Here is a 10,467-nt window from a genome sequence, read left to right as displayed (position 1 = left end):
AACCCGGTTTTGCCTTATACTCAAATAAAACTCTAGCTATTTTGGCCAAGTATGCTAAAATTCTGGTAATTAACCGCGGGATAAAATTGTCTAGAAAAAGCAAGAATAGCATTATAAAAATGTTCTAAAATTTCTTTACATTCCAAAACATCTTCCCAATCGCTATCAAATTGTCACGACCCAACTAGGGGCCGCGACGGATACCCGATACTTGTACCGAGCACCCCCTAACTCGTATCTCATTCTTATTACTAAGTGGGCCAGATTGGTAATACCGTTGTTTCTTTACTTATTCCTATCATTAATAGCATAACCATAATCAGGTGTTAATAAAATCTGCTAGCATGTTATACAACCCCAAAACGAACAAAAGTACAAAGCATCTGACTGTACATATCTGTCTACGAGCCTCTAAACATAGCACACATATCTCTACAAGATGGGCCGGGTTCTGCCGTGCCCGAATATATACACAAAAGTAGTACCAATAGACTGAAGCTCCGGATCAACTGGAGCACTCTCAATGAACAGCTGGTGGAGCTCCTAGGGATTAAATTCGTCTATCTGCTGACCTGCGCGGCATGAAACGCAGCGTCCACAAGAAGGGACGTCAGTACGAGTAATGTACCGAGTATGTAAGGCATGGAAAATAATACAAACAGAAACATAAAGTATGAATAACGATATCATGGAATCATAGGACATGTAATGAGATAAGAAAGTAACCTGTACATAGGAATGCCCTTTCAGGCCGGATACCATGCATGCTTGTCTTTCCCTTATATAAAAAAAACATTTCTTTTTCATAGTCATAGAAAATAGAGTTTATACCATATCATGTCTCTTCTTTTTCATATCGTATCGTATCATATCATGTCGTATCGTATCATGTCGTATCGTATCATGTCATATCAATTCATATCATATTATATCAAGTCATATCATATCATGTCATAGCATAGCACCGAACGACGTCGGCTCGCCCACATAGCGCCGAAATACATCGGCTCGCCCATATATCCCGCGTCCGGGCATCCCGCGTTCGGGATGATAACGCCAACTGACTAGGTGGCAATGAAACATATGTCCCTCCCCCAATGTACATATACATATATCATATAAGCATGCAGGGGAGCCCAAGGAAGATCGTGTGTCCATCAGAGTGACGTAAGGTCGGTAACCTCCGATTACATTATGGAACAATCACCATGACTTTGTCTCACCTTGAAGGGACTAGCATTATAAGGCGAGACTATCAATAAGGAATAGCTTTAAGAGAAAACGTAGAATAAGATCACGAGCCTCATAGAACATTCATTCCTATACTTTAGAGTCTTTTAGAAAGATAGAGTCGTAACCAAGAAATAGAATAAAAATTCAAGAACTAGTTTGACACTTTCATACTCATTTTGAATCCTTAACTTAAGACTCTTGGTCATGGAATCACTCTTGTCATACTCATCATAGACATATTCTCTTTCTTAGCATCATCGTTATCATTATCATCATAGACATATTTCCATTAGAATAGTTACAGTACTTATCGTTTGATAAACGGAACAAGGATCAAAAGTTTCCTTTGGGTTCTACTCCAAAACAAGTCAAACGGAACAATAAGGAAAATCCGGGAACAATGGGCCCACCTCGGATCAAACGAGGCGACGTACACAGTTTACGTACATTACATTTCATGACGTCACTTGTGAGAGTTTTAAGGTAGTCGGGTCTCATTTGTACAAGTTCTAGATATCTAGGCAACTCTCCCAACTATTCATGAATATCTAATTCAATTCTACTGAATGAAAAAGGGGAAACTTTAGGCGCGGATTCCGGAGAGTAGTGTTGTTCCCGAGGCTCGTATCCAACCTAGTATGCCTAAGACATGCCAAAGAAGAAAAAGTAAAGCCTTACATACCTTTTTCCGCTACTTATGCTACTCCAAATTCAAGTTGCCAATCCGCCAAAATCTACAATTTAGTCACATTTACCAAACATTGATTAGAGCATTTAGAAGTTGAATCTTAAGCTAACACTTGTCTACCGAAATTTCGGCAGCACTTCCCCTGTAAATACACCATCCCCAAAATTCAACTTAGCCAATTTTTAATCAACAACAATCCGGGAATTCAACCCGGCCAAATTATCAACATAATGTCAACAACCATACTAACAATTTCCATATTCAATCCAAGATACATTATCACAACTCAATCAATATACTACTTCCTTCAAAGCCTTCCAACTCCAATAAAAACAATAACAACTTAATAATTTACGCACTAACAACTTCACACTAACAACATTATATTCCACACATGCATAACCATCATATTTAATTTATATAATCTTCCAAAACAAGCCTTCAACTACTAATACTCCACTAAGCTCATTAGGCTTTTATTTGCAACATAAAATTCACAACACAACAACCAACATACTAAATAAAACTTACTCACCATTCCTTCATGATTCACCAAATATACACGGCTATACATGTGATATACAACTCACGGCCAACATCATACACACATGGCTACAACTTCACTAACATCATCCGACTTCCATTATTAACATAGCATTCATTACAACCACAACTATCCACTAGATAAAATAATTAAAACTTGATTTCTACACACACACATACATGCATGGCCACACCCCCATGTTCATATTCCATATGAATTTCATCCATTTTTGTACACTACAACATACATAAACATCCATGACATATAAAAGAGTATAAGTTCTTACCTTTTCTCCTTGACTCCCCACTTAGCTATGCCTTGTAGCTTGCAAGAATATGAATTTTTCTTGCTCCAAAGGCCACTTCACTTTACTAGGAACCCTTCAATTGGTAGGAAATGATTTTTGAAGAATTTTTTGTCAATTTTCTTGGCAATTTTTGCACTTGGCCGAAAGGCCCTTGAAGCTTCTTCTTTTTCTTTTGTTGTTCTTGGTTTCTTGAAATGTCTAGAAAGTTTTGGAAATAAGATGACTAAGTCATCTTTTATCCTTATTTTGTCCAAGTCCACTTGTGGGCTTAGCCCACCACTTGGACGGCCAACAAGGCCCAAAACATAAGCCCACTTTTTTTTTTTTGTTCTTCATGACAAATAATAATTTTTTTTCGAATTCCAAATTTACCCTTCGTCTTCCTCCATATTTCCACGAGTCATATTGCCATTTTACCTTTTTGCCCCTAGCCTTTTTTAATATTTCCGCTTCTAAATTCTTCATAAGCAACTCATATGCTTAACAAAATAAAAATAAGGCCTTGCTTGTCATCTTCCCGCAATTACCTTGAATTATCTGATTGTACCAAAATACGGGATATAACATCCTCCCCCCCTTTAGAACATTCGTCCTCGAATGTTAAACTGGCCTCATAGTGTATTATAATACTTCGGGGAGGTCTCCTTCGTAGATATCTCACATGTCGCTTAACATATCCATTTTAGGAGCTTAGGTTGCCTTTATGTCGTAGGTCACTTGAGTTAGCTCCGAACGCTGGCCCTGCGTTAATAAGTCCCCTTTATTGGATCTTGAATCGTCATAGTTCATTTTAGGTCTAACATGTTCTCCCCCTCCCCCTTTATTAAGAGGGTCTACACACGCCTATGCCCTTTAAATAATCATCGCCTTCCGCGATCTTTTACAATTGTAATTCCTTCTTCGCGGAGTCTGCCGCGTCTATTCCCTCACTAGACATGTTCCCGTATATCACCGTATTAGGGCTTGCTAGCCTTAACTAGTGTGGATTCAATATCGGTCTTACCCTGTGACATCTGTACTTATATCCTTCACTGCGTCTCTTAGATTCCGTCCGACTAGTATTTTCTATATATCGCAACTTCATTTCTGGGACTTAACAGTCACAATTAATATATTACATAATATGGGGCAAGTTGGGGTCTTGACCATTTCCGGAACGCTCTCATAACGCATATTTTTCTTTTAATTACCATTTTAGCCTTCGTAACCTCCAGTATCCGCCCCTTACCTATGGTTACAGCTACTTTTGTCCCAAATTTCCAAATTCTGAGTGCGATTAGCGATACAAAGAACAGTATACGATAGAGTGGAATCTAGATCAATTAACACATACATATCATAGAAAAGTGCCGATAATGTACCCGTGGCCGCGTCTGCGGAAGGTTCAGGATCCTGCCGTCCTGCCAATGCATATATGCGGTGCGGAGGGCCGGCTCTGAAACCTCTTTATTGTGATTGTTGTGAGTATTTTGTATGGCAATCCTATATTCATATGCTTGTTGCAACATAATGCCTAGTATCAACTTCAACTTGAATTTTTCTAGGTCTAAGACCAAGACTCTCACATTGATTTTTAAAATCTCTCATTTTAGCCTTACTTGAATTACAAAAAAGAAAAGCAACCGCATCTCTAATCTTTTGAATAGGATCATCAAATAAAGAAAGACCATCTTTAACAATCAAGTTTAAAACATGACAACTACATCTTATATGAAAAATATCCGCTAGTGGATGTTTTAATTCTCCTTTTATAAGGCCAACCGCACTTGTGTTGTTAGTAGCATTATCTAAAGCAATACAAAGTGTTTTTTGTAAATTTGAAAAAAATTCATAATAGTTGCTATTCCCTCCGCTAAAAATTTACTGTCATGACGACCCTTCCCTTCATCATATAAATAAGCTATAATTCTTTATTGCATGACCCAATTATCATCTATCCAATGACATGTAATAGCAAATAATTCTAACTTATTAAGATTAAGACCAATATCGGCGGTAAGGGAAACATTACAATTTAAAGAATTAAGTGCATGGCGCAAGTAAGATCTATATTTTTTATATTAATCAATAATATCTGCTCTACAAGTACTTCTAGGAATACCCTCAAACATCGGATTATAACTACGTTGAATATAAGTAACAAAACCCGGCCCCGAAGGAAAGGAAAATGGTAAAAAATCATTAGCTACCATTTTAGCTATCTCTACACAGTCTTTCTTTTTGTTGTAACTAAATTTTTTTTCGGTATGTGGGTCTATTGTTCGTTGAGTACCCTCTACGGAACCCGTTCTCTCTACCCAAACGTCCTTATGTATAGTCGCTAAATGAGTCCTTAGTGAACCCGTTCCCCCATCCTTATTGTTCCTACACTTGAATTGAAATATTTTTTTTACATAAATTACATGTGACTATTTCTTTCTCCCTATCTCTAGTCATAAAATTCCAAACTTTAGAGGTTGGCGTACGAATTTTGTCGGTTTGTTGTGTATCTCCTATTGGATTTTTCGGTGATTATGTCTCGTCATCAATGTCATCATCATCAACAACTTCATTATAGGTTGCGCCAAATCGGCGTTCTAATGCTTCATGATCTAAAATTGGATTATTTTGAGTAATGTCAACTTGACCTATCATACGCTTTCGTTTCCGGCACAAATGTTTCCTCCATAATTCTCCTCCCCCACTACTACCGCCTCTTCTAACTCTCTTAGACATAATTAAATCGCAAGCAAATAAATCACAAGAAAATAAATTGCAAAAATTAAAAATAGAGTTGGAACAAAGGTACCAAATTGCCAAAATAAATTCCACCAGGCGGCTAGACTTGCAAATCCACCAACACTTTGTTTTTGTATAATTGCAAAATATAAAATAGCTAATAATTGAGAATTTAAGAGAACTTGTAATTTTAAAGTAGCTAATAATTGAGAAGAGAAAATTGGTGTGGATGAAAATAAAATGGAGAGGGGTTTATATAAGAGTGGGAAAGGGGTTAAAGTGTTAAAAATAAAAGTTTGGGGGGTTGGGGGTGGAGGGGGGCCAAAAATGTGACTTTGGCCATTGCCAACGTCCATTTTATTAATTTGGACCATTGGGGAACGGCCCAATAACGTCTATATTCGCCCAGAATTTAAAAAAAAAAAAATACCGGTTAACGGTTCAAAAAAAATAAACCGTAACCGGCCTAGTATACTACGGTTTTCGCAACCGCTAAACCGGTATACTGGGGGCCGGTGCCAGTTTTACCTGTTCCGATTACCCGTTAACCGGTTATAACCGGCCCGGATAACAGGCTTAATGAGTAGTGTCAATTGTGATGCACGAAATATATTTTTTGAGGAAGTCCCTGCTTTGCCCTTCTATCTAGTGATGTCCTTTTGCCTATAAAGTTGGCTGCTTCTGGAACCCGGTGACAGTCATTGCTGCATGTACAAATGCAAATGATTATAATTGCTGGCGACTACCCCAACAGTTATAGGGCTGGACAGAAACTTTAATACTACACACCAAACCAATTGATCAGAATCGTACAGAACCAAAATAACGAATCTGATTTAGTACATGCAATGATGTATGTGCATATGTTTATATATTTTCCATATTTAAGTTACTATTTGTGTCATCAGTTGGTAATTAATCAATAAATTGTTTATGTTTGGATCGAAATTTCCTAAGATTGGTTAAACTCTAAAAGATGCCAACACACGACTGAAGGGAACTAGACATGTCACATGTGACATATAACGAGTGTGTCTAGGCTTAGATGTTACCGGAAAAATCGACCTATCTTTCATAGCCTCGCAGTAATTTTCATGTCCTTGCTTTGCTCTATAGAAAAAAAAAATACTTCATGGTAAAAGATGACGGGTTGAATTCAAAATTTATCACCTTGGGTATTGTAGAATAATTGGGATTAATCTAGAATGAAGAATTTTAAGTAGAGGTTTACTCCATTAGGTAAATATGCAAAGACGAGGTCGAATTAATCGAACCTGTAATTTCAAATAGCAAATGGTCAAATGAAAAAAAAAAAAAATCGAGTCTTGGCATCTAAAGAACCAGGATGCCTACTTTGGCCCAAGGCACCACGAAAAGCAGACACCTGTCCCCTGGAAACGAATTTTCGAGTAGACTAATATTTTGTTGAACGTAGACGCACTGGACTTAATTTCAAACTTTGGAAGTCGCAGGACAAAGTAGGTGCTGTTGAAACTACACCATGGTTGAAAGTGTCCAAACGGTTCATTATAATATTTTGTTATATATTTTGTCATCAATTGACAATTCTTAAACTTTTTTGGCTTCAAACGTCAAATTTATATTAATACTACTGTCCCTGCTTAGAAAATACTCAATTCACACCAGTACTTATACCGAACATAATAATTATGTACCTTATGCCTTTTATATACACTTGTAGCACTTAATTATGTTTAACTATGACATCTATATTTTTTCACCTCAATTATCTTTTTAACCATGAAAATTAATATCATTTGAGTAAAGACCTGGCGCGGCTACATATCTTTTTGCCTCCTCCCCCTCCCCTCCATAGAAATAAGAAAATGCACCTGTAAAACACAACAATTATTTTTATTGGGAAAAGAGAAAAGAGGAATGTCAGTAAAAGACAGAAATGGATACAAGCATATAACAAAGCAGATAAAGCAATTTGAATATTGAACGCGACTTTTAATTTGTACATGAATTGCTGCTGAAATGGAAAAAAAACGCTACGTCAATTAGTCAAAATCAAATATGACCACCGGGAATTTTTTAACTATAACATTACACATGGAATAATTGATGAGATTGAAAAATATACTCGTTTTAATAGGAAACCACAAGGAAATAAATCTATAGTCCTTCCTTACTAGTAATATACACATTAATTAATATGTTTTCTTGTCATTAAAAAACACAAAGGGAATATTATATCACCTTAATTGGTCTCACACATACAAATGTTTAGTCAGATAAACACAACGAAGAAATAACGAGGATCATCGAAAAATATAACAGACAAAATTCCATTAATCCTCATTTGACCAGTTAAACCTAGCAAATTATGCCGTCCCCATCTGCAAGCCGTCTCCTAAATTCAATCAACACATTTATAAAGACTCATTCATTAATGTGCTAACCTGCCAATCGCCCATCCCCTTAATTTATTTTACGCACTATATTTATTTATACTAGTACTTCTTTCTTTATGCTTTTTCTCATCACTTTATATACTTTCTTTATTACACCCTTCATGATTTCATCCACCCTTTCATCATCATTTTCCCCGCTTTGATCAATTCCCTTTCCATCATTTTACTTCATCCCACTGTTTGATTTAATTTAATCATGTTTTTCTATTTGGTTGCAATAATTGCATCATGTTTCGTTGTGAAGCTTGTGTTGAAAACTTCTTTAGTGCAAATTGTGAAGAAATGGTGGCGATTTTTAGAAGACGGTTGCTATGTGTACCAGTTCTACAGAGTCCCGCAATTCAACCACAACATGCAGGAAAATCAATTGTATCGAAAAGTTTATACTTATCTGAATTCTCTCCCCTGTGTTGAAGATTCTGATTTCACCAACCTTTTCTCAGGCGACAAGTCCAATGAAATCAACCTCGTTTTAGATTCCAACCAGGTTGTCGTTGACAATTTCCTCAGCGCTAGAGTTTCTTGGATCAATGAAAAGGATGTTAACACGGCCAATAAGTCGCTTGTTATGAAGATTAGGAAAAAGGATAAGCGTCGAATTCTTCAACCCTATCTTCAACACATACACTCTGTGTTCGATGAAATTGAACAGAGAAAAAAGGAGGTGAGATTATTCGTCAATGTAGATAACGAACCTCAGAGAAATGGACGGTGGAGATCAGTCCCGTTTACACATCCAGCAACTTTTGACACGATAGTAATGGACACAGATCTCAAAAACAAGGTCAAATCCGATTTGGAAACTTTCCTAAAATCAAAACAGTACTATCACCGTCTAGGTAAAGTTTGGAAACGGAGTTATCTTCTCTACGGACTTTCCGGTACAGGAAAATCAACATTCATTGCTGGAATAGCAAATATGTTGAATTATGACGTGTACGATGTTGATTTGTCCAAAGTTACAGATGATTCGGATCTGAAATTACTTCTGTTACAAACCACGTGTAAGTCGTTAGTTGTTATCGAAGATCTCGACAGTTACCTTGGTGAAAAATCAACGGTTCCTAGTATGTCTGGAATTCTCAACTTTATGGATGGAATATTCTCGTGTTGTGCGGAAGAGAGAATTATGATATTCACAATCAACAATAAAGATCAAATTGATCCAATGGTTCTCAGACCAGGACGTATTGATGTTCACATACACTTCCCTTTATGTGATTTCAATGCTTTTAAAAGCCTAGCGAATAGTCATTTGGGTTTAAAAGATCATAAGTTATTCCCACAAGTGGAAGAGATTTTTCAAACCGGGTCGGGTCTTAGCCCGGCTGAGATTGGTGAGATTATGATATCAAACCGGAGTTCCCCGACCCGGGCATTGAAAATGGTTATTTCTGCTTTGCAAACTAACACCGACTCAAGGGCTGCGACCCGGAATGCAAGGCGGTTGAGTGAAAGCGGGTCGGTTCGAACCGTGGAGGAAACGGGTGGTGATTCGGGTATTTTTTGCAAGGAAAGTGTGAGGGAGTTCAAGAAGCTATATGGACTTTTACGAATAAGGAGTAGTAGAAAAGATTCTTCCTACGAGTTTGATACATCGGATAAGGATAATTCAAGGCATGATCATAATTAACGTGTGTGTGTTTGTTTGGGTTAGTAATGGACCTTAACTGCATAATCATTTATTTATTTAGCTTAATTTCAAAGTTGATATTTCTAGCTAGTGAGTGATTTTTAGTAGATTTAACATAAAGATTGTAGTTAGAATTCATTATCTCTTATTGATAATCTCAATCATTCATTTATCGAAGTTATCCCAATGTTTAGGTTACTCATGTATGATGATGCTCTAATTTCTTCTTATTGCTTCTAACTATAAGTCGCTGTAATATGTAGCCCTGACCCTATGTTCTTTCTGGTGGGAAGCCGGAACTTGAAAATGAATCATTTACGTGAGGTGTTTATAGAATAGAAGGCTTTGCCCAAGGAGCGGCAGATCTCAAGTCTCTAAATGGACTTTCTGGCCATTCATAACCTTGGCTTTTTGCAAAGCTAGAGCTCGAATATTAATATATTTCCATCAAAAGATAGAAAGCAAAATGAAAAAACTTGAGATAGCAGAAATCGTCTCGTGTTCAGCTTTGAAAGCCCGCCATCTTTGCCAAAATGTCAATAGAATAGACATGAGAAATATATCCGAACAAGAAGTTTCATCCAAAGTTTTGCTTTACACATTGGGGTCATGAATATTAATTGATCAAACTTCCATAAAAGCAAACAATAAAGTATTTGTTAATTCGAAAGGTCTTTTGGCCACAATGACCCAAATGAGGTAAATTCATATAATTATTTAGGATAAATTTAATAATTTATGCTTACTTAATGTCATTTATATCTTTTTTTCTCAAAGTTTATCTTAATTTAAAATTATACAATAGAGGTTATGATGATTTTTATAAAAATATGGCTAAATTTGGGTTAAATTTGTAATTTTACTTAGTGTACAGCTTGGGCTCTTGAGCATAGCAATCTCATGACA

At 36.6% G+C, this 10,467-nt stretch overlaps 1 protein-coding gene across 1 annotated transcript; it reads left to right on the top strand.

Annotated features, from left to right (window-relative positions):
- Nucleotides 1-7,714: 7,714 nt before the first annotated feature.
- On the top strand, nt 7,715-9,902 carry LOC132632130 (AAA-ATPase At2g46620-like). The gene has a single exon (XM_060347968.1). It carries the CDS (start codon nt 8,125-8,127, stop codon nt 9,559-9,561), a length of 1,437 nt encoding a protein of 478 aa, XP_060203951.1. The 5' UTR covers nt 7,715-8,124; the 3' UTR covers nt 9,562-9,902.
- The last annotated feature ends 565 nt before the right edge of the window (nt 9,903-10,467 follow it).

Source organism: Lycium barbarum, chromosome 3 (genome assembly GCF_019175385.1).
Source record: "Lycium barbarum isolate Lr01 chromosome 3, ASM1917538v2, whole genome shotgun sequence".
Taxonomy (NCBI): Eukaryota; Viridiplantae; Streptophyta; class Magnoliopsida; order Solanales; family Solanaceae; genus Lycium; species Lycium barbarum.
The sequence above is the reverse complement of the archived record's forward strand: the minus strand, read 5'-3'. Positions and strand labels throughout refer to the sequence as shown.

What these genes read in the sequence shown, in the direction of transcription:
- LOC132632130 (XM_060347968.1), top strand. Translation starts at nt 8,125, where the DNA reads ATGTTTTTCTATTTGGTTGCAATAATTGCATCATGTTTCGTTGTGAAG.